This window comes from Anabrus simplex, chromosome 3, assembly GCF_040414725.1.
Source record: "Anabrus simplex isolate iqAnaSimp1 chromosome 3, ASM4041472v1, whole genome shotgun sequence".
In the NCBI taxonomy this organism is placed as follows: domain Eukaryota; kingdom Metazoa; phylum Arthropoda; class Insecta; order Orthoptera; family Tettigoniidae; genus Anabrus; species Anabrus simplex.
In genome coordinates, this window is record NC_090267.1 from 439352643 (window position 1) to 439378870 (window position 26228).

Consider the following 26228-nt stretch of genomic DNA (forward strand, 5'->3'; position numbering starts at 1 on the left):
AGTCAGAGAGCTTTTATGGGATGAAAAAGTACCCAAGAGAACAAAATTAACATTATATAAACAGTATTTCATACCAATTGTGACATACAGACTAGAAACACTGATAACAAATAAGAGACAAGATAGTAAGATCCAAGCAGTAATGAAATTTTTAATAACAGTTGACAAGAAGAGATAGAATTCAAAATATTAAAATCAGAGAAGAGCTAAATATAGAACCATTAGTAAAGAAGATACAGAGAGCAAGACTGAGATGATTCAGACATGTAAAAAGAATGGGAAAGGAACGGGTAGCAAGAAGGAAATTGGAAAGAGAAGTTAAGGGAAAGAGACCAGTTGGAAGACTGAGAAGAAGGTGGATGGATCAGATCTGGAAGGACATTAGAGAAGCTGGATTGGATGCGGCAGAAGTAACGGAGCATGAGAAGTGGAAGGACAGAAAGGAGTGGAGGAGGCTTGTTAACGATACCCGGGTGACTGGAGTGGGACATTGATGATGATCATACACCAGCCCATTTAAACTAATATCACTTGCACGTATGAATCACTTATATCAATGTTCGAGGTGGGCTTGTGCTAACATTTTCATTTCAACATAACTACTACATCCTGTATCTGCTCTAATCTGCTTGTCATATTCATACCTTGGTTCACCCCTACTATTCTTACCACCTACACTTCCCTAAAAAAGCAACTGTATAAGACCTGGGTGTCTTAAGATGTGCCCTATCATTCTATCTCTTATTTTGGTCAAATATAGCCAAATCAATCTCCTCTCACCAATTCTATTCAGTATCTCTTCATTCGTGATTCTATCTACCCATCTCACCTTCGGCATTTTTCTGTAACACGCTTCTATTCTCCTTCTTTCTGAGCTCGTTATCATCCATGTTTCACTTTAATACAATGCCACGCTCCAGATGAAAGTCTTAAAAAACATCTTTCTAATTATTATATAAATGTTCGAGGTGGGCTTGTGCTAGTCTGCATTTTATGTCCTGCTTACTTCTGTCATCATTAGTTATTTTACTACCCAAGTAACAATAGTCATATACAGTACTTCCTTTAAGACTTAATTTCCTAATCTAATATTTCCTGCATCACCTGACTTTGTTCGACCGCACTACATTACTTTTGTTTTGGACTTACTTATTTTCATCTTGTAATCCTTCCCCAAGACTCTGTCCATACCATTCAGCAATTTCTCCAGATCTTTTGCAGAGTCAGATAAGATAACAGTATCATCAGCAAATCTCAGGGTTTTGATTTCCTCTCCTTGAACTTGGATACCCTTTCCAAATTCCTCTTTGATTTCCTTTATTGGCTGTTCTATGTAAACACTGAAAAGGAGAGGGGACAAACTGCAGCCTTGCCTCACTCCTTTCTGAATTGCTGCCTCTTTTTCAAAGCCCTTGATTCTTATCACTGCAGACTGATTTGTGTATGGATTGTAGATAATTCTCCTTTCTCGGTATCGGATCCCTATCACCTTCAGAATCTCAAACAGCTTGGTCCAATCAACATTATCGAATGTCTTTTCTAGATCTATGAACGCTATTGTACGGGGTCTTGTCTTTCTTAATTTGGTTCTCTAAGATCAGACGTAAAGTCAGGATTGCTTCACATGTTCCCACATTTCCTCTGAAGCCAAAGTGATCTTCTCCCAACTCAGCTTCAACTTGTCTTTCCATTCTTCTGTAAATAATATGTGTTAAAATCTTACAGGCGTGAGATACTAAACTAATGGTGCGGTAGTTTTCACGCTTGTCAGCACCGGCCTTCTTGGGAATAGGTACAACAACATTCTGCTGAAAATCAGATGGCACCTTTCCTGTATCATACATCTTACACACTAAACGGAACAACCTCTCCATGCTGGCTTCTCCTGAGGGTATGTCAATTCCTGGTACCTTCTTCCTACTTAGGTCTCTCAAAGCTCTGACGAATTCAGACCTCAAAATTGGGTCTCTCATGTCATCAGCATCAACAGCCTCTTCTTTGTTCCAGAACACTATCATCTACTTGATATATGATTTAAATATTACACATTTAAGACAACACAATAACATTAAAAATATAATCTTTCAATATATGACTTTTATAATGTCCTTTGGTGTGGCTCAACCTTCCTCCAGGATAGGTGTAGTTGGAAAATATGAGAAATATATAATAAGATTCAAGCATGGTTTTGATATATATGTATTTTAGCCAATAATGCATTTAAAACATACTATATATGAACTTGTTATCCCTTGGTGTAGTTCAATTTTCTTTTTGAAAGGTCTATTTTTAATGCATTATTGAGTTATATTATCCCCTGTAATACTTATATATGAAAACTATGTTTGAACCTTATTATATATTTCTCATATTGTGTAACTAGTGCACCTATTCAGGAGGAAGGTTGAGCCACACCAAAGGACATTATAAAAGCCATATACTGAAATACTTTTTTAAAATATGCTATTGTGTTGTCTTAAATGTGTAATATTTAAATCATATATTAAGAACATAGTATTTTTTCACAACAACAAGGGATTCATATGAGTAAGTGACAGTAGTTTAAATGGACTTGTGTATGATCATAACATGTTTTATCAATAAAATAAAGACATGCCAATGTGATATATCAAATATTGAAGACTGTAAGTTGTATATGATGTATTTTCAAATTGTGATTGAGGCTGATGATGGACCAGTGGAAGGGTCGAAACTAATCCCTAATACATAATGATTAAATAATTATAAAAAACAATTAACGGGATTGAATAAGTGGACCTCAATGAAATTAATTTCACATGATCACCTGACTTAGTAGCATGGAACTTTTCAAGATAAGGTGATAACTATTCCTACAGAATTCTCCAACAACTAATGTTGAATTTGTGAGCATTAGCTCCAGTACTCACCCAAGGATTGTTCTCTACATACACACCATGGTTTCCTCAACGTCAGGAGTTCGCACAGACTGCCACCGTCTTTGACGCTCTGCTTGTCTATCTAATGAGGCTAATTCACGTAGTCTGCAATAAATGCTGGCAAATGTACTGTAGTGAGGAACCCTTCTGTTCAGAAATCGTTGCTGGTAAAGCCTGTGATTTATCTCATCCTGTAAGCATACCTGCCCACTTTACAAAACCAAAAATCAGGAGATTTTGATATGAAAATCTGGAGAAATCAAATTGGTCAAAACTGCTTATTTCACACGTCTTGCAAAATACAGGAGTACTATGGCATATATTGTAACACTTATTGTCTCAAAACCTGACTGTTGCTATACAAGACTACAAGGCTAAAAATTACACATCTCTATTCTCTCACAGGAAGAATGTGAGTGAGATGATCGGTCTCTGATAACCTTTCGAAAACTCATGCTACACATGTGAATCAGTCAAGCACTTAAATGCATTACTTAGCAAATGCATAGATTAGTATATTGCATGACGCGCCCGCATGATTATGCGAAGTACAATGCAATTTTTATCAAGTAATAAATTAAAATTTGTCAGAATTGTCTCCAACCGGCTCCTAAAATCTCTAGAAAAGTAATTAGTCACTATCTGTGAAATTCTGTCACTAAATTACTAAAAAAGACTCCAAATCTAGTGACCAGTCTCTAGAATCGACTAGAATGCATGTGAATGAAAACAAACATAGCATGCGATATACAGGTTTCGATAAACAGCACATTTGCACGCATTTTTCATATTAATAAACGTCGATATTTCACTTTAAAGCGGCTAATGAGCGAAGGACTTCCAGCCACTGACGTACAAAGCTGAAATGGCGGGATTTGAAAACAAATGTTTGAAGTTCGCCAAACAAATAAGCTAAAATCTGGAGAAATAATAGAATAATCGGGAGTCTCCCGCCTAAATGGGGAAAGTTGGCAGGTATGCTGCTGTAAGGCATTATTACTGGACCTTTATGTTTTCTTATGTACAGGGTGATTAGAAATGATTCAGCGGGTTTTGGATGAATGTATTTCAGAAAGTATTACATACAAAATAGCGTTGTATGAAAAAGCACATTTTCAAGTTTCTTTCAAATCATTACAAATGTTGTATGTATCCTCCTCTAGTTACTCAACACACATCTATCTCATAGTCACGTTCGAGCATGTCCCTGTCAATATTCATCAGCGCAGCAGTGATATGATCCTAGAGTTCAGCCAATGTTGTCGGCAAAGGTGGTACGTAAACAATGTCCTTCACATATCCTCAAAGAAAAAGTCACAAATTGTAAGGTTAGAAGACACTGGGGGACACCTGAAGAGTGCCAAATCATCTGGAGCACATCGCCCAATCCACTGATTTGGAAGTTCCACATTCAGATGGCGATGCACTTTTCTATGCCAAAGAGTCGGAGCTCTGTCTTATTGGAATATGAAGTTTGGGTTTGTCATTTACCAGTTTTGGAAACTACCAGTCTTGCAACATGTGTAGGTATGTTGAACCCATCAGTGTTCCCAGGGAAAAAGTAGGGCCTGTAAACATCGCTCTGTGAAACAGCACAGAAGACCTTTGGAGAATCTCTTTCATTCTCCACTGTAACATGGGGATTTACCGTGCCCCATACGTGGACATTGTGATGATTCATTTTTCCATTTAAGTGGAACGTCACCTCATCACTGAACACGAGTCAGGAGGCAAATTTGTCATCTTCCATTACCTCCTGGAAGCGTTTACAAAATTATTGTCTGATGGTGTGGTCGTTTGGCTGTAAACATTGCAGCACCTGTAGGCAATACGGTTTCTGATGTAATCACTCACGCACAATCTTCCACACAGATGACTGAGGAATGCCCAGTTCGCGACTTGAACGACAAGTTGATTTATTTGGGCTAAGAAGGAATGCCTCTCGGACACTCTTCACTCTTTCAACTGAAACATCTGGTTGTCTGGAGTTTTTTCCTTTACAGAGGCAACCTGTGTCTTTGAACTGTCAATATCACCGCAGAATGCTTTGGTGCATTAGTGGCTGCATGCTGTGCTGTCTTTGGAATGCATGCTGCACAGTACTGACAGATTCAGTCTTCTCATATTGCAACACACAAAATGCTTTTTGTTGATTAGTCACCATTTTGAAAATTGGTATCACTCTGCTATCTGGTGAATCAGAATGAAACCTGCAATGATATAAACAAAACTTTAAAATAAGCTCTTTCGATTGGTTATTAGTACAAACGGGTGGACAGTATATATTTGAAGCCATAAGACTCAAAACCCGATGAACCACATTTAATCACCCTGTATATAAATTATATGAGTAAAAAACCGGAATCACAGATAAGGCTTTTTTGCGGATGAGATTATAGTGTACAGCATAGTAAGTAAGTAATAGGATTGTGAGCAACTACAAAAAAGACCTTAACTATAGTGCGAGGTGGACAGCAGACAATGGTATGTTGGTAAATGGGATGAAAAGTAATTTTGTAAGTTTCACCAAGATGAAAGGTCCTCTCAGTTTTAATTACTCTGCTGATGGAGTTGAAGTAGTTCGTGGGGATCACTCTAAGTACCTGGATGTTGAAATGAAATAGCGTACGACTTTTAGTGCCGGGGGGTATCCAAATACTTCGGCTCGCCAGGTGCAGGTCTTTTTATATGACGCCCGTAGGCGACCTGTGTGTCGTGAAGAGGATGAAATTACGATGAAGACGACACATACATCCAGCCCTCATGCCAGCGGAATTAACCAATTTACCAAAACTCTCAACCCTGCCAGGAATCAAACCCAGGACTCCTGTGACCAAAGGCCAGCATGCTAACCATTTAGCCATGGAGCCGGACTACCTAGGTAGGTGTTAATATAAGAAAGATCTTCTTTGGGGTAATCATATTAACCAGGTTATAAGTGGTTATGATGGCATTTAGTGGTTGTAGTATGGATTTAAAAGAGAAGGTGTACAAGTCACTGGTAACACCCAAGTTAGATTGTTAGATTAAGGTTCCAGTGTTTAGGACTCACATCAGGATTATGGGTGATTTCCAACAAAAGGGTAATGTTAAGAAAACGTCACAAATTTTAGGTGGTGCTGGAGGTGATAATTACTGTTTTAAGAGAAGTACAACTAGGAAACCATCCTCTGTATTACACTTATCAGAGAGAAAATGCGCAAAGGGGTCCGAAACTTTGAAAAATGAAGGTATCGGCCTGAGAAAGACAAGGGCCACGAAGGGCATGAAAATGAAAGACTCCCTAGGATTTGTAAACCTAATACTAATACCAATATAATGGTCCGTTATTGGACATTATAAATTTTCCAGCTAACTCATTCTTGGTTGCCTGCGTTTCGCCCTCGTGTGCTAAGTTGGGCTCATCAGTTGGTACTTAGCACACCTACCAAGACGCAAGGCTAGTGCATACCATGGAGGCCACTGCATAGACTACTTGAAGCCACCACCAGTGCCAATGAAGTATGAGAGACTATGTCTCACTTCCAAAAATTGATGCCTGCCTGGCCATCAGATGATATAGATGTTGAACCCCATACGGTAACAAAGGCTTTTCAGTCTGTCAAACACACAGCAAAGACTGAAAAGCGTTTGTTACATTTAACTAAGTCAACACTGGAAAACATGGCTTCATTCTTAACAAAAAATGATTCCCATAGGGAACCTGAAATATTTGTCCTGAATGAGTAAATAACGGACCATTATATTGGTATTATAAATTTACTCAATCAGGACAAATATTTCATGTTCCCTATGGGAATCAACATCTATATCATCTGATGGCCACACAAGCATCAATTTTTGGAAGTGAGACATAGTCTCTCACAGTGCATTGGCACTGCTGGTGGCTTCAAGTAGCCTATGCAGTGGCCTCCATGGTATGCACTAGTCTTGAGTCTTGGTAGGTGTGCTAAGTACCAACTGATGAGCCCAACTTAGCACATGAGGGCAAAACGCAGGCAACCAAGAATGAGTTAGCTGAAAAATTTATAATGTCCAATAACGGACTATTATATTGGTATTATAAATTTACTCATTCAGGACAAATATTTCATGTTTCCTATGGGAATCAACACCTAAACCTAATACTGTCGGGATCGGAAAATAACAAGAGTTGACCAAGGAAGGTCGGATAGGATAGATGAAAGCGAGGAGCCTGGCACAAATGGAAGCAATGTCAGGACTCGGCTCAAGGCCCTGTGGTCACCAATCCCCGCTCCAAAGTTCAGAGCCCCCAGGGTCCCTTTTAGTCGTCTCTTACGACATGCAGGGGATACCGTGGGTGTTATTCTACCGCTCCCACCCACAGGGGGGATGCAAATTTTGGGCTGGGAAGACTTGGGAGTAAGGAGACAAGCTGCTCAATTAAGAGATATGTTCTAAGCCGTCAGTGGATAGATGGCGTGGAATGAAATGCATAGACAAATAAGCTTGAATGGAGTTCCTAAAAGAAGGAAGGATCATGCATGTATGTTCAGTCCTCAGTCTGAAGGCTGGTTGGATCATCAACAGGTCCACCATTAGCTGTCATAGATGGATGGCCTAGGCATCACTGAAGAGGCATACTAAGGAAATGAGGAGTGAGGTAGTATCTCGTTGCTTTCCTCACTGAGCAAGTCGCTATTACATATCAGTCTGCCAAGCACACTGAAATACATGCACCAACTGACCCTATGAGCAACATTTTCACACCATTCGTGGCAGGGACTGGCTGCATAAGGAATGGCATTACTAGCATTGCTCATACCTCACTCACTTTCATATTGTTCAAGTCAAGGATAAGACTGAGATAGGTCAATGAAAATAACAAAACTACTCCAGCCCATACCAGAAGACATAGTGCACTATAAACATTAGTTTCGCCAGAATAATATGAAGATAAAGTTGAAATTCAAGAGGACAAATTGGGACAAATATTCACTTATATGAAGAGGAATTAGAGATTGAAATAACCTGTCAAGGTAAATAATTAATAACATTCCAAGTTCTTTGAAATCATTTAAAAAAGACTAGGTAAACAACTGATAGGGAATTTGCCACCTAATCAATTGGCCTATGTGCAGATCAATAATGACTGATGAAACAGATGACATTCCCCACTGCAAGTAGTTGTAGTGGTAGTGATTATTGTTTAAAGAGGAAGTACAACTGGGCAACCATCCTCTATATAACACTAATAAGAAAGAGAAAAGGGCCCTGGGAAGCGACCTAGGGAGAGTCTCTGTGATCATCTTTTTTTTTTTCTAGGGGCTTTACGTTGCACCGACACTGTGATCATCTTGAGACTCTGGCTAAATGGGGGTGCGATGCGATTATAAGAACTCACCAAGAGAGTTCTCTCAGCCTCTCACACCTCAATTCTTCCATTTCTACCTACACGCAGTGCCCCCGTTAAGCCGAGCAACCCAGTGGAAGGTTGGGTATCCAATCCCAGCGGGAAACTGGGTCGGTGAGCAGACAGGAATGGTGGGTCAGTGGAAGGCAATGGGAAACCACCACTGTTTATTTTCTCAAGACAACCTCATCGCTTTACTCAATCTCAAATTAGATTCCGGAGTACGTCCCCCAGTCGGATCTCTGGGAAGGACAAGGTTGAGAGGAGCTTCGGCATATGAAGATTTATCTAAACCATCCTTACGAGTCGTCAGAAGAATAGCAACCTGGAATGTACAAGGTCTCTTGCAGACGGGAAAACTTCACATCATTGAAAGAGAAATGAAACTTCATGATCTGGACATACTTGGACTTAGTGAGACACATTGGAGAGGCTGTGGCCATTTTATGACTCAAACAAATAATACAGTATATTTTTTGGAAGTGAGGATATGAGCCGTAATGGTGTCGCTGTAATAATTCCAAAGAATCTTAACAATGTTGTTATGGGTTATGAACCCATCTGTGATAGAATCATCTGTATTAAGATTAAAGCTTCTCCTTGGATTTCAACATCTACACTACTATTGATTGAAGAAAGAAGAACATTGAAGAAACGTGGTATACAAACTGCAGAAGATGAGGAAACATATAAAGAACTTAGCCGAAAAATACAGCGTAATTGTAGAATTGACAAAACACAGTATCTTACCAATATTTGTAATGAAATAGACCACCATCACAAGCTAAATGAAACACACGACCCTTACAAGAAGATAAATAGCATCACCCAAGAGTTCAAACCACGTACATGGGTGATTGAAGACGCACAGGGAAATGTAATTGGTGACAAGAAAGAAGCAATATCCAGGTGGAAACAACACTGCGAAACCTTATACTGCAAAGGTAATAGCATAAGAGAAGAGAACAAATGGATGGAATGTGACATAGAGCCTGCTATCCTATTTAGTGAAATTGAGAACGCCATCAAACATTTGAAAAACAGCCCCAGGCATAGACGGTATTACTGGAGAAATGCTGAAAGTAATGGGAGAAGAAGGCCTCCATGCTTTACATTCAATATGTAATAAAGTGTGGAAAACTGGAGAATGGCCTAATGACTGGACTACATCTGTTCTCATCCCCCTTCACAAAAAAGGGTCAGTTAGGGACTGTTCTAATTACTGCACCATAGCATTAATATCACATGCTAGCAAAATCCTGCTGTACATAATGAATCAACGACTAAAAACTTTCTTGCAATCTCAGATTTCTGCTGAACAAGCAGGTTTTGTGGCAGGTAAAGGTACACGAGAGTCAATAACAAACATGAGGCAGATAACTGAAAAATGCCACGAGTTCTGTGTCCCTGCCTATATTTGTTTCCTCGATTATAAAAAGGCCTTCGACTGTGTCAATTGGGACAAGTTGTGGGAAGTGCTCAATGAATGTGGAGTCCCAAAACACTTAACATCATTATTGAAAGGTCTTTATAATAGTCATAATGCAACCATAAGGGTGGATGGTGAATGCTCAGAATTTTTCAATGTGACAAATGGAGTCAGAGAAGGTTGCATATTGTCACCCCAACTCTACAATATCTATGCAGAGTATGTAATGAGAAGAGCACTGGACAGCTGGGATAATGGAATTTCAATCGGTGGTAGGAAACTAAACAATTTATGCTTCGCTGATGATACTACACTCATTGCAGGAAGTGGACAAGAGCTTGATGAATCGCTCTCTAGAGTGACAATCATTAGTTCGGATTTTGGTCTAGAAATTAACATTAAAAAGACCAAACTAATGGTTATCAACCGACAAAGTCAAATCCCAATCCAAATAACAGGATGCCTGAAAGATCTGGAGTTGGTGAATGATTGTGTATATCTGGGCTCCATAATCAGTAACACGGGAAATTGTGATAAAGAAACAAAACGACGGATTGTCCTAAGTTAAACTCACAAAGATCTGGCAGAACCGGGCATTATCCAAAACAGCGAAAATAAGATTGGTGGAATCACTGGTGTTCTCTGTTTTCCTGTATGGTTGTGAGACCTGGACTGTGAAGGCTAGTGACAAGAACCGAATGGATGCCTTTGAAATGTGGTGTTGGCGGAGCATGCTCCGTATACCATGGACAGAAAGTAGAACAAATGCCTCCATTATAGAAGAACTGAGCATCACCAAACGTTTATCTTCCCGCGTTAGTGAAAGTTACCTCCAGTTCCTGGGACACATTTTGAGGAGAGGAGACAATTTAGAAAAGACCATTCTGCAAGGCAAAATTGAAGGCACCAGACCAAAAGACAGAACAACAAGTAGATGGTTAGACCAAGCAAAGAAGATCACCGGTCTACCTCTTCACAATATCTTAAGAAGAACTGAAGACCACTCAGGATGGAAAAATCTCGTTAAGGATGCAGTTACTAATAAAGTGAAGAAATGAGGTCACGACGCTCAGCAATGAGTAAACCGATTGATGATGAATGATGATGAATGATGATGAGAGAGAAAAAAAATGGAAGGGATCCTACATTTCAAAAATGAAGATATCAGCCAAACAAAGACAAGGGCAGTGAAGGGCATGAAAATGAAACACTCCCTAGGCCTCAAATGCTCTAATACCTGACGCAACACTTCCACACGCCAATTCATTTCATTTCACTGTTTTATGAGGAAGTACAACTGGGCAACCATTCTCTATTGACACAGACTTCAAGGCAGTCTACAGTCCAGGGTAGTACACACACAGTACTCAATCCCAGTCCAACTCCTCAATTCCAACAGTGACTCACTGTTTTCAGCTAGCCTCCTTTCCATATCCTGATTGTGGAGGACTAGAATATTCGGGGGGGGTCAGCTAGAGACAGATCGACATTAATCAGAAATGACGGTAACAGCCAAGTAACAGAAAATCCCAAGACTTATGTAATATTATTTACTCGATATATTGTATTGAAAAGGTGGACCATTGTCAATTTATTTCTTAGACTGACAAATTTTACAGAAAATGAAGCAATTCTTACCTCATTGTTAATAGTTACTACACAACATACCTCTTCATGGCCCCAAGTACCATACCTAATAGTCTTTAGTTTTTTGTCGAGCAGAACGAGATTAACTGCTAGAAAAAATATTGACATTTTGCAAAGACCTAAGACCTACTGCACTTCATGAGAATAAACCATGCTAAACATCAAGATCCCTTAAAAGTTGTCTTGTTTCCCATGGCTTTAAATATAATTCTAACACAAATGATACATTTTAAGGAAGTACATTTTATTCAACATTTAAATTCACATCCAAAGAAGTTTTTAGTCCTTTAAATACATGAAATATTTAATGCAACATTATGTCAACTTACTGAAAAGAGAAATAATAATTAACTATCCTTAATTCTTATAGTGCCAGGCAGCCGACCTATCGGCGATGTGAGCAGCTGCTAAAAATGCCAGGGGGGGGGGGGGGGGGGGCGATCTGTCGCCCACGGTTTTATTTTGCCTGTATCTTAAATTCCTGCAGCATGATGGCAGCATAAGTAATATTGCCACAAAGATTGAAGTTTTTACTCTCTGGAAATATTGATAACATGTTATATCAATATCAGTGTTTATAAAAGCTTTCTTCTGACACAATGCAAGTTTCGCGCGTGGTAGCCCTGCACTCTGCTGCTTCACATCATTTGCTTGTTATCTCGTATGTTTATACATTTGTTCATTTACCTCCAATAGTGTAAAGATGGATAAGTATATGAAAGATGATAAAATATGCAAAGTTTTAACATTAAGTGATACATTAGAGAATAATTTATCGACTGACAAGTTTTCGAAGTAAAGAAGAAATTATTGTGTATTTAACCTGCGTGCGTAATTTTGTAAAAATTCGTCATTTTCAAAAAGTACTATCAAGAATTGTATAAAACTTTAGTTTCTTGTTCAAAATTAGCTGAATATTCTCACAATGGTATCATACTCAGGACGAAAATACACTATAAACATACAAATTAGGTCAAATTTGGAACTTAAGATTTTAAAAAAATAATCAAAACTTCATACACTTTTAAATGAAGAAAATTAAACTCTCTTGCAATTATAGTCACGCTCACATGTTCTCTATTCACCTGTGTGCAATGGAAAAAAGAACAGATTTACCTCCAAAAATATAGTAAGAAAATGTTTTTCCTTAGTGTATGCATTTTCATTAAAATTGTCTTGGCATTCTTAGAGCAACCACTATATTACAGCCAGGCATCATAAGGGTTAATAGTTCATGTTTGGACCAAAACTCGTTAAGGCACAAGATTATGGATTTACATTTCCAAATAAAACATTCTAAAATGTTAAGCCAAGAGGATTCCACAAATCTATAAAACAGAGCTGAAAATCAGTTGCAACAATATAAACACAACATACTTGTTATGAACTTTATCAAATAGACAGATTGAGTGATAGCCCACATCATCAAGAGAGTAAACAACTTTTTTTTATCACCAACAAAATGATATACAGTAAGTGTATTAACTATACGGTGGGTAATAAATAAAGCAATGATTGAAACCACATTACTGTTTAGAAGTCTTCCCTGTCTACATGATCACACAATTGTGAAACTTAATGTTCATCCAACAGAATGGCCAGATGCTGAGCCAAGGATACTGACATCAACAGGGGAGTCTCGGTCGTACGACACCTCCATGTCCAACTCCTCATCATCTTCATCATCGTGGCTGTCACTATCATCGTCATTATCATCTTCTTCTTCATCATCTTCTTCCTCCTCATCTAAATGCTGTAACACACAATGAAAATGAACTCTGAGTAATGTGTAACAAAAGATATACAAGTTTACTGATTAATGCAGTAAAAAACAATGTGTTTGGAAGACATACAGCCACCTTATTAGAAACAGCTATCCTCTGGTGAACCTCACATAGCCTTCAAAATAGTCTAAATTCATCTAGGAACTAGTAGTACCCATACACTTCCCTACAAGAAAAAATCTAAATGAATTAATAAAAAAAAAGAAGATTAACGTGAATTACCAATGGAATTCAATGCGTTACTTAATATTATTAATAAACGGGTGGACCAGATAGATCGTGTTCTCAAATTAAAGGGCCAGTACCAAGCGAGTGGCTGCGCTGGTTGGATCACATAACTGTCAACTTGCATTCGGGAGGTAGCGAGTTAGAACCACACTATCAGCAGCACTGAAGATGGTTTTCCGTGATTTCCCATTTTCATACCAGACAAATGCTGCAGTGTACCTTGATTTAGGTCACAGTTGCTTCCTTCCCGCTCCTAGCCCTTTCCTATCCCATCATTGCCATAAGACCTATGTGTCACTGCGACGTAAAGAAAATTATAATAAAGAGCCAGTATAATTTCTGCATGATATGTAGTATATGTAAATTATCTCTCAACTATGTATGTACGGCCAACACTTGTCCCGTTTGTCTGTGGGGTTGTGTATGAAGCGAGATGAATCTTTGTAGCGAGTGTTTACAACCGAATGTCCTTCCTGACGTCAACCTCCTCAGAGGAGTTAATTAGATGAGATGAATCATGTGATAGGTAATAGTAAAGAGGAAGAGGATGAAACTTGGTGCCGGCACATAGCATACTCCTGTTAATATAGATGTTGATTCCCATGGGGAACCTGAAATATTTGTCCCGAATAAGTAAATTTATAACACCAATATAATTGGTCCGTTATTGAACATTATAAATGTTCCAGCTAACTCATTACTGGTTGCCAGCATGGGAATCAACATCTATATCATCTAATGGCCAGGCAGGCATTAATTTTTGAAAATGGGACAAAGTCTCTCATAGTGCATTGGCACTGATGGTGGCTCCAAGTAGCCTACGCAGTGGCCTCCACAGTATGCACTAGCCATGCATCTTGGTAGGTGAGCTATTTACGAAGTGATGAGCCCAACTTAGCACACTGGGGTGAAACGCTGGCAACCAAGAATGAGTTAGCTGGAAAATTTATTATGTCCAATAACGGACCAATTATATTGGTATTAGCATACTCCTGTTGAATAGCAACAAGGGGTCTGCTCAAGGCTTAACGTCTCCATCTGATGGAGAAATCACCATCAACAGCGTCATATGCTCTCACTGCACATAAATACTATGGAGAGGTTTGGAATTTAATCTAGGCTTTTGGCACGGAATCTGGTGATTAAAAATTGTATGCCACCATCTCTCTTGCCCTGCCAGACAACAATCTGATTGTGAATATTTTTTCCGTCCACAGGACTCGAACTGGCAAACCAGTGTTAGACCATACAAACTTGATGCTGTACTGATCAAGGTCACCAGGTGGGCTATTTCTTAACTTAGATTATATATTTAATATTTAGGGCGCCCAGAAGCAAAACCCACCAAGTCCATCGAAAATTAAAAATGAGATGAAGTTGTTTTTATACAAACTTGCATGCGGGCAATTCAATGGCGCCAATATTTTCTTTCAAAAGTGGCTATATCCCTATGAAAATGGTGGACAAAAATTAGGATTCATTTCAAAATCCACTAGATCCAATTGAACTTCCGCCATTGTTAGTTTCAAAACCCACCAAGTCGCTTTCAGCCAGTCAGCACATAGAATTGCATTATCCAGGATTCCTTCATACAGCCATCAGCTCTGTTGTGTTTTGTACTATGTGGTTAAGTGTTCGTTAAACATCAATACGTTTAATTTCTACTTGCATAATATTCAGTGGAATAATGGATACAATGAGCAGTGATTTACAAAAGTGTTCTCCAAGCAAAGCTCTTGTGAAAACAGCAAATAAGGAGAAAAGGAAAAGAGAAATGGAACAAAAAGAAAGGTACTATGTGTGGTTGAGGTTATATTTACATGTAATATAACATTATGTACAGTACTACATTGTTGTGATAATTATACCACACACCTAATCCAATAAATTCTAAAATAAGTACATACATACATACATACTTACATACATACATTATAGATTGTTATGCCTTTCAGCGTTCAGTCTGCAAGCCTTTGTGAATTTACTAAACGTCGCCACAATCCTCGATTTGCAACTGGTGTTAGTTCTATACCTCTTATCTTTAAATCATTAGAAACTGAGTCTAACCATCGTCGTCTTTGTCTACCTCTCCTTCTCTTACCCTCTATAACAGAGCCCATTATTCTCCTAGGTAACCTATCCTCCTCCATTCGCCTCACATGACCCCACCACCGAAGCCGGTTTATGTGTACAGCTTCATCCATCGAGTTCATTTCTAAATTAGCCTTTATCACTTCATTCCAAGTACCCTCCTGTCATTGTTCCCATCTGTTTGTATCAGCAATAATTCTCGCTTCTTTCATGTCTGTTACTTCTAACTTATGAATAAGATATCCTGAGTCCACCCAGCTTTCGCTCCCGTAAAGCAAAGTTGATCTGAAAACAGACAAATGTAAAGATAGTTTCGTCCAGGAACTCACTTCCTTCTTACAAAACACTGTTGATCGCAACTGCGAGCTCACTGCATTAGCTTTACGACACCTTGATTCAATCCCACTTACTATATTACCATCCTGGGAGAACACACAACCTAAATACTAGAAATTATCGATGTGTTCTAGCTTTGCATCACCAATCTGACATTCAATTCTGTTGAATTTCTTACCTACTGACATCAATTTAGTCTTCGAGAGGCTAATTTTCATACCATACTCCTTGCACCTATTTTCAAGTTCCAAGATATTAGACTGCAGGCTTTTGGCACAATCTGCCATTAAGACCAAGTCGTCAGCATAGGCCAGACTGCTTACTACATTTCCACCTAACTGAATCCCTCCCTGCCATTTTATACCTTTGAGCAGATGATCCATGTAAACTACGAACAGCAAAGGCGAAAGATTACAATAGGTGGAAACAATTACCCTCACTTCTTAATTAACCTTGTCTAACCCCTGTAAGTACCCTGAACCAAGAACTCATTCTACCATCACTTCTCACTGAAACCCAATTGTCAACATAAATGCCTTTGATTGATTTTAATAATCTACCTTTAATTCCATCAGTATAGTGAACACCTTTTCCCTCGGTACCCTGTCATATGCTTTCTCTAGATCTACGAAACAAACACAACTGCCTATTCCTCTCGTAGCATTTTTCAATTACCTGGCACATACTGAAAATCTGATCCCAACACCTTCTCTGTGGTCTGAAACCACACTGGTTTTCAACCAACTTCCTCTGAACGACTGATCGCACCCTCCCTTCCAAGATGCCAGTGAATACTTTGCCTGGTATACTAATCAATGAGATACCTCGATAGTTGTTACAATCTTTCCTGTTCCCTTGCTTATAGATAGGTGCAATTACTGCTTTTGTCCAATCTGAAGGTACCTTACCAACACTGCATGCTAATCTTACTACTCTATGAAGCCATTTCATCCCTGCCTTCCCACTATACTTCACCATTTAAGGTCTAATTTCATCTATTCCTGCTTCTTTATGACAATGGAGTTTATTTACCATCCTTTCCACTTCCTCAAGTGTAATTTTACCAACATCATTTTCCTCCTCCCCATGGGCTTGGCTGTTCGCAACACCTCCAGGATGATTTCCTTTTACATTGAGAAGATGTTCAAAATATTACCTCCACCTTTCCAGTGATTCTCTGGGATCTATTATGAGTTCACCTGAATTACTCAAAACACTGTTCATTTCCTTTTTCCCTCCCTTCCTAAGATTCTTTATTACTGTCCAGAAAGGTTTCCCTGCTGCTTGACCTAGCCTTTTCAGGTTATTACCAAAATCTTCCCATGACTTCTTTTTGGATTCAACAACTATTTGTTTCGCTCTGTTTCTTTCATCTACGTACAAATCCCTGTCTCCCTCGTCCGTTGTTTGGAGCCATTTCTCATAAGCCTTCTTTTTACGTTTACAAGCTGCTCTCACTTCATCATTCCACCAAGATGTTCACCTTTTCCCATCTTTACACACAGTCGTTCCTAGGCATTCCGTTGCTGTTTCTACTACAGCATCCCTGTATGCCACCCATTCTCTTTCTATATCCTGAGCCTGCTTACTGTCCACTGTTCAAAACTTCTCACTAATCATATCCATGTACTTCTGTCTAATTTCCTCGTCCTGGAGATTTTCTACCCTTATTTATTTGCAGACAGATTTCACTTTCTCTACCCTAGGCCTAGAGATACTTAGTTCACTACAGATCAGATAGTGGTCTGTATCATCGAAAGATCCCTGGAGAACTCTTATATTCCTAACAGATTTCCTGAATTCGAAGTCAGTTAAGATATATCTATTATGGATCTGGTACCCCTAGCCTCCCATGTGTAGCAGTGAATAGCCTTATGCTTGAAGAATGTATTCATAACTGCTATTAAATGAAACCGAATACATCAATAAAACAGAAACTTTTTTCACTAACAACAAATTTAAGGTAATTGAGAAAGACCCCACCCTAAAAATTCAAAAGAATTTGAAAGGGATACTGAAGCAAAGCTCCTTCCTTTTTAACGACCAAGATATTCAAAAACTCATTAATATGAATCCAGGACTTCCTAAAGCAAGAGCTATGCCTAAATTACATAAAAAGGATGCACCTATGAGACCTATAATTAATTTTCGGAGAAGCCCCACATACAAAATATCCCAATTTATTCATAGGTTCTTAACTCATAACTACGTATTTTATACCAAATCTTCGATAAAAAACTCCAAAGAGTTCTGCATTGCTATTAAAGATTTCAAGTTAACTTCATCTCATGTAACAAGTTCCTTCGACATCAAGGACATGTACACGAACATTCCTATTAAGAACACCATTGAGATTATAAAGTCGAATTTATTAATTCACAAACGTATCAGTATACCTGAAATAGAAAACTTCATTACTATCTTGGAATTCGTTTTGAACCACAATTTCTTCTCTTTTAATAATAAAATATATCAGCAAGATGGACTTCCAATGGGAGCGCCGGCTTCTGGAATTTTAGCTAACATTTACCTCGACTTTTTGGAACACACTCAGATAGTAGGTCACATTAAAGGACTCGATCTCTGGCTTCGATATGTTGATGATACCTATGCCATAATTAACAAGGAAATAGTATCCTTAATACTTTGAATAATTTAGACCCAAACATAAAATTTACAGCTGAAGAAGAAGAGAAAGGCATACTCAATTTTCTGGATATCCAAACAATTCGTAAAGACAACCATTTCCAATTTAAAATATACAGGAAACCCACTTTTACCCCGACTACAATCAAAAGTGATTCTTTACATCCTATCTCGCAAAAGAAATCAGCTTATTATAGTTTCATCAACAGAGTCTTTGAAATTCCGCTAACAGAAACAGACAGAAAAAAGGAACTTTCTTTCATTCGTCAACAGGCTCTACATAATGGTTTCAGTTTGAAATTCATCAATAAAATCATCACTAAATGCAAATACCAACAACAAATTAAACTTAAACAGCATTCAGAAAAAGAAAAAGGATATGTAAAATTCACCTTTAATAACCCGAAGATTTACGAAATCACCAACTTATTCAAGAAACACAATACCAAGGTAGCCTTCTCTACAAACAACAACACGAAACATAGATTCTTTAGTCATAATAAAGCTAATAAACTTAAAGATGACGAATTCCAGGAATCGGGTATTTATAAGCTGACTTGTGCTCAATGTAAAAAAACTTACGTGGGACAATCTGGAAGGAACTTCTCAATTAGATATCAAGAACACGTCAATGCTGAAAGATACAAAAGATTCTCTGCCATGGGATCCCATATGAAAGAGTCCAACCACAAATTCACCAATATAAAACAGGACCTTCAAATTATCTGTATGATTAATAAAGGTAATCTTATGAACAACCTAGAAAACATCCACATCGTTCTTGATAAATTGGAAAACGGTGAAGAGAATCTCAACCAAAACAACGAGCATAAAAACATCTTATATGAGAATATTAGCAAATACTTAAAATGGGTAGACATGAAACAGACTAGACGAACAAGAGATATAATCAAACACGACATCGCAGAAGCACAGCCAAATCTCCCTCCTCCCTCACATGTTATCTTAGATGACGATAAAACTCTACTTCCCTTCTCTCCAGAGCTTTTCATGAACTGTCAAACCGTATCACATCGTTACTTCACCAGGTCGCGCTCAAAGTCAGACCCTCTAGACAGCATAGAATAAACATCTTTTCCAAACAAGAACGAGAGGCAAGATGACCTATTCTGATGACCTCCATTTTTATCAAAGGAGTCTCCAAAGAACTTTTATTTGTGCTTATTGTCATAATGTTTTTCTTTCCAGTTCTTTATTTATACAGCTGAAGAGGACCACTAAGTGGTCGAAACATGTCCTGTAAGTTTTAATTTTATTCAATTTGCCTGAGGCATTAATAAAGTATCGATTAGGTGGTTATTTATACTTACTTCTTGATTAAACATCGATACGGTCATGAAATGGACAACTTGTAATACAGTGTTGTAGTGTTAAGTGACTTCTCTTGCCCACTGAATTTCTGAAAATAGTACAGTATTTAAAACTTAACAGGCGTTCGATGATAACAGCTAGCCTCTACATGGCGGGGAAGTTTCATCATGAGTGAGGACATAGATATTTACTATCCAAGTTTAAAGTACAACAACAATGTAAATGTATCTACCAAATAATCTAACCAATGTTATACCCGGTAATCATGATTGGATTGTTGGTGAGTTTATCACATAATTTAAAACCCAAGCCACCACACGCCACACCTTATCCACCTTATTCTTCTTGCAGGTGCGAACTGTGTACCACAAGTGGATCTGGCCCTGTTTTATGGCCAGATGCTCTTCCTGACATCAACCCTATATGGAGAGACGTAATCACTTTGCATGTTTCTGTGGTGGTTGGTAGTGTGATATATTGTCTGAATATGAAGAGGAAAGTGTTGGGACAGCACAAACACCCAGTCCCCGGGTCAGAAGAAATAATCAGACGCAATTAAAATCCCCGACCCTGCCGGGAATCAAACCCGGGACCCTCTGAACTGAAAGCCTCAACGCTGACCATTCAGCCAATGAGTCGGACAGTTTATCCGTCTTAACTCTGTATTATATTAGAAATGTTTCTAAAGTGCCTCTTAAAATTTAACAGTAAACATTGTAATTCATTACGGACATTAGAAAAATTATTTAAGGTTGTAGGCCTAGCTCTTTACTGTATTCGATCAAAATACATAAACTGCATTGAACATAAATAACTTATTTCTTACAACGTAAATTGAAAATGACGTTCAAACTCGGGTGTTGCCACAGTGATCGACAATGACTGGGAGAACTTCGCCCAACCTTCAAGACTTGTGATGTAACCACGTCATAATTGTGAATAGCATACACACATCGTCTGTCCACCTGCTTACAGTGCTGTGTGCCCGCGGTACGAAATGCCCAGTGTGAGCACCTCTGGTATAGAGCATAGAGATACAGGCATATTAAGAATTCGCTGAAATTAGGTAGAAGTGAAGACGCGAGACTAACATTATTCCTCGTTCATCCCTAGTATGCGCGACAGGATTGAGATTCAGAACTCATCTGACCACTGCAGCAAAGAAAGAAGATGGGACATATATAAGTTTATTTACGTTTGGACACTGATGTGTCCTATATTTGGAAGAAGCATGGAATTCTAAACAGAGTTCTTTTTTTTTAAAGCAAAAACTGAAATTGAGGTTTTGCCCTAAAAATTATCCCATTTCTTGGGGCACATGGCAATATATATATATTTCTGTGTGCAGCCATTTTTAAATGTCCTACAGAAGTATTTAAAAATTCCTTTGAAAAGCCACGCTCATTTCCTCGATTAATATTTTCAGAATTTCACTGTATTTCGTATTTCTGCTTTCGAATTTCCAGCTATTCCTGGCATACTGGTCTGTGTTGTCATCTGTGGATAGTTTCCATAGTTATGGACACAGAGGAACATTAGAAATAGTCAAATAAACCTGTTTCCCGTTACGAACGACAAATCATGTCGAACAGAAAATAACCACCACACTTGCTTTGTATTTTTGTTTACGTTTGCTGAGGAATATTTTAAGCTTCAAAATTCAGCTTGGGTTCAGCGTGTTAAGATTTACTAATAATTCTTAACTGGAGCTAATGCCTTAACACTTGTATGTGATGTGGTTTAGCACAATGGAAAATAAAAATAATTTTCAATGAAAACTATTCTAGTCTTTCAACATTTGAAGATCGATTATTACTGCTAGGGTATCATTTTTTTAATCTTTAAGGACTTAATAAGTAGAGTAGAATGTTGCTGAGGAGAGAAAAAGGGCCAATGACGAAGAAATATGTGGTGGTGGGAAGTTCTGATGCAGCTACTGTAATTTTACACAATTTGCTCTTTTCTCAAAACTCTTATTTTTCAGTACTCAAAATGTTGTTAGGGCAGCAGTTTTTGCTTGCCTTCAAACTTGGCATGTTACGCTACCATGTGAGATCCATAAAATTTGGTATCCATTTCGAAATAAAAAAAAAAAAAAAAAAAAAGATATCTGATATCTTGAGTCAAAGTCCGGCTCCATGGTTCAATGGTTAGCGTGCTGGCCTTTGGTCACAGGGGTCCCGGGTTCGATTCCCGGTAGGGTCAGGAATTTTAAACATCATTGGTTAATTTCATTGGCATGGGGGCTGTGTGTACGTGTTGTCTTCATCATTTCATCCTCATCACGATGTGCAGGTCGCCTACGGGAGTCAAATCGAAAGACCTGCACCTGGCAAGCCGAACATGTCCTCGGATACTCCCGGCACTAAAAGCCATACGCCATTCCATTTCATTTCATTTCTTGAGTCAAATATGAAAATTTGAGAATTTCTAAAAAGAATGCAGAAGGCTGAGAGAAAAAAGTACACTAATAACACCAACAATGTAATTGTTCAAATAATAATGCCAATAATTACTTGCGTACCCCAAAGAACACAAAAATGTTTCAAAGTAAAAACTCAAAAAATAGTTTGCAAAGGATGCTTTGAAATTATTCAAATTATTTTTATAAAATGTGTTGTAAATGCCAAAATGTTTCAAATTTTATAATAATCTTAACTTTGACAACGAAAATGAACTCACAAAATATTGTACATATTGGATAAAAACTGCAAAACTTACAAAATTCAGTAGGAACTTCATCCCCCCCCCCAACCTTTCTCTGAATGAGTTTAAATTATTCATCCTGACTGTTTGCTAGCTAATGAAGGCATATCAGCAAAGTGCAAAGCGTTAATCTTTGCCATTAACTGAAACACATCTATCTAGAGCTTTTGCCATGATACAACCCTATCTAACTCCACATTCTTGGTGGAACTCCTTTGTTAGAGTCTGAAACACACACACTCATCCTGTAGTTTCTTTATACAATTCAACTATCAGCAATATGAGCTGATTTGGCACAGCCACTGATTGCTCTTTAACAGTTACAATAGATGATGCCACTACACTTTGTCAAAGGCTTTTCAAAAGTCAATAAAACTAATGTATGAGGGAGAAGAAAAATTCCCTGAATTCTCTTTCAACCGTCACAGGTTCAGCAGGTGTTCTCAAGTACATCTTCCCTTTATGAATCTTGCTTGTTTGGGTGTTATTTCCAATGGCAAATAGTATTTCAGTCTCTCATTAATAACATGGAGTATTACCTTACGACAAGTATGTGAAATGAGAGTAGTTGTCCTATTCATGGTGATTTCCTTTTTTTGTAGATGGAGATGGTAGTGCATTTTGTCCAGTCCTTGGGCAATTTTCTGGTGTGCCATATTTCATCGCAGAGGAGATGTAGAAGTTTTAGTCCAATGTCTTTTGTAGCATACAGTATCTTTTTAGTAATTAGATCTGGGCCAAGTGACTTTTTTCTTTTAGTTTCTCCATTGCTGCCTGGATTTCAATCTAAAGAATCACCGTGATCTTCGTATTCATGTTGTTGGTCTACTTTATACAGGTTTTGACTCTTGACAGTGTCTTCCATACTTCTACCATTTCATCCACGTTTGTTTTCAAGTTCCCATTGCAATCTTCAACAGCCCATGTTTTTTTTTTTACCTACATTCCTTTGCACCGAGCGAGCTGGCCATGCAGTTAGCACTGTGCAGCTGAGAGCTTGCATTTGGGAGAATGTGGGTTTGAACCCCACTGTCAGCAGCCCTAATAATAATAATAATAATAATAATAATAATAATAATAATAATAATAATAATAATCGTATGGCCTCAGCTACCGTTTGCAGACATTTCGATTTGATGCCATCTGGCTGTCTGCTCGTCAATTTCGACGTTCCGGTTTACTCTGTCTGCCATCTAGCGGACCTAGAGTAAACCGGATCTCTCTTGGGCGTCTATGGCTGGGATTTAATTAATTTTGTCGGGTAAATACCAAATGTATCACCAGAGATCTTTTACATGCCGACATCGTACTACATGGAGTGTCGAATGGATTTTTTTTTCCGTCCTTCAAAAATCCGACTACCTCTGCCGGGTTTGAACCCGCTATCTTGGGATCCGGAGGCCGACACTCTACCACGGATCCACAGAGGCAGCCCTGAAGATGGTTTTCTATTTTCACACCAAGCAAATGCTGTGGCTGTACCTTAACTATGGCCACGGACATTTCCTTCCCACTCCTAGCCCTTTCCTATCCCAACATCACCATAAGACCTATCTATCTGTGTCAGTGTGATGTAAAGCAAACTAAAACGAAGTACTTAAAAAACCCTTGCAATGAATTTAATTTTCCTAGAGAGATCTCTTGGCTGGTTTTTCTGTTCATGTGTTTAACGTTTTGTTTATCCTCTGTGTGTACATTCTACACAGCAAGCTGTCGCCTAGTCTCAAACACTTGCAGTGTCTCATCTGATATCCACAACTTTTGTTTTGTTTGGATTGTTCGATCATTTTCAGATGTTTGTAATGCTGGCTGGATTTATTCTTTGCATTGTTCTTGCATCTGTCTGTTTGTGAAAGCTGTATCAATTATGCCACACTGGTTTTTTTTGTGGTGGGGACTCTACTGATAGTGGTAGCAGATGGTTAGGTAGTATTCTTGCCGGAAAAAAATCAGTGTCAGAAAGTTGGTATGTCTGTCGGCAGTTGCCATATTGAGTCTTGCTTTCCCTTTTGACAAGCTCTGAGCCTGCCACTTTGTTGTTCTTGAGCTGTTGAAGGGCTACTTCAACCTACTGAGGTTAAGGGAGTTCAGATAAATGGTTTTGTATAAGCTTTTGAGGAACTGTAGCAAAGATGTTCTCATCAACGTGCCACCTCTAAATCACAAAGAGTTTATTCCTCGAGTTGATGGGTTAAAGGTAGTTTCAGTCAAGGCATACTGGTAAAGTCAGAAGGCAGAAGCCACTAAGTTTAATTCTCCAAAAATATAATTGAAGTTATAAGATATTATTTCCTTTTTCCTATTTTAGTTGTCTCTACATAGGAAACAACATTAAAACAAAAATTACAGATATATATAACATGCTGAAACATAAAAATCTTATAAAATTTAGCACTTTGTTTGTTTAGCACTGGAGTACCATCTATCTTCTGCAGCAACCGAGTCTAAATCATGGACAGTGGGTTAATAATTAGACCTTTTATAAAAGGGTAGGAAATCTTGCCTTTTCTCCATGCCAGTGATCTGACTGCTCTAGTACATCAAACAAAACAATATGAAACTAATAATAATTGTCGACTTTGCTGAACATTGCCAAACAGACCGGGGCAGTAGCAGGAAACTGCAGATGATATTATTATTATTATTATTATTATTATTAAACATTGAACTCATGAAAATGACCACAAACATTAAAGCACTTCTAAATGCTGGAAACAGAAACAAGATTTCTAATATTAGAACACAGTATAAGAAACATAAACTACTAAGACACCACTGTCGTCCACTGTTGCCATTCGTGAAGAGCCATCATTATCATCTAAAGGCTATGCTTTGTCGATACAACCAATCCTGTCTGTCATCAGCCATCCTCTTTACTGTGATATACTTCTTATTTTTCTTTGTATATCAGTCAGGTAGGATTTCCATGGTCTGCCTCTTCCCTTCTCCCCTAGTACCTTGCCCTCTATGATATTCTTGACCATGGTGAGTCTCAGGATATGTCCTATAAATTTTCCTCACTTCTATGTCTCTTACGTATAACTTCCAACACACTACAACTCCCCGTAATACCTGTTTATTAGCTTTTCTTTCTGTCTACCGGGTTCTTGTCCTCTCTTCCTCCATATCCACATTTCTGCTGTTTTGAGATGATTCTGATCTACTTTTCCTAGTGTCCTAGTTGCACTTCCATGCAGCAGAGTACACCACATGAATTACTTCTTACTCAGGAAAGCATGTTTCCAAAGCTATTCTTCTCTTCACTTACTCCATAGATCTCTCATCTTCTGCGATCATGCTCCCCAAGCAGTAGATATATTCTTGTTCAACTGTCGTAATGTCAACTGTGATATCTGTTTTCACTGCTTTTTTTTTTTTTCCCTCAATTTTCTTTACAACTTAAGTCTTGGTCTTTTTTTTTTTTTTTTTTTACCTTTAATTTTCATTTGCTAAGGAACATACACATCAGATTCAGCATTCTGTTCATTTCTATCTCAGATCATCTGCAAACCCAATGCATCATAACACAGGCTTACTAACTGTGAAATGAGGTTGTCCTTCACATTCGACACAGTAGGTTGACACTTTTACTTGATTTTGTGCTATAGTTTGAGAATTTTTTTTTTCGGTAGCAGCCTTTACAATATTTTGGAATTTTGTCAACTTGACCCTCATGTTTCCTGAAATAATGTGAATGCAATTACTTTCTTTTCCTTTGTGGCTCTACATTTTCACTT

General features: G+C 38.2%; 1 protein-coding gene across 2 annotated transcripts in view; it reads right to left on the bottom strand.

The window, feature by feature from the left end:
• Nucleotides 1-3974: 3974 nt before the first annotated feature.
• The window catches only part of LOC136866490 (anaphase-promoting complex subunit 15B), a 65875-nt gene continuing 43621 nt past the window's right edge, over nt 3975-26228 (bottom strand). The window contains exons 3-4 of one of the 2 annotated variants that reach the window (XR_010859554.2): nt 12899-13121; nt 3975-5128 (exon numbers count right to left, since the gene is read on the bottom strand). Coding sequence is in view for 1 of the 2 variants with exons in the window: in XM_067143502.2 (XP_066999603.1) it covers nt 5117-5128; nt 12993-13121 (141 nt within the window). In the remaining variant the exon portion in view is untranslated. The remainder of the gene's footprint in view (nt 5129-12898; nt 13122-26228) is intronic. The other variant, XM_067143502.2, reaches the window with a different exon arrangement.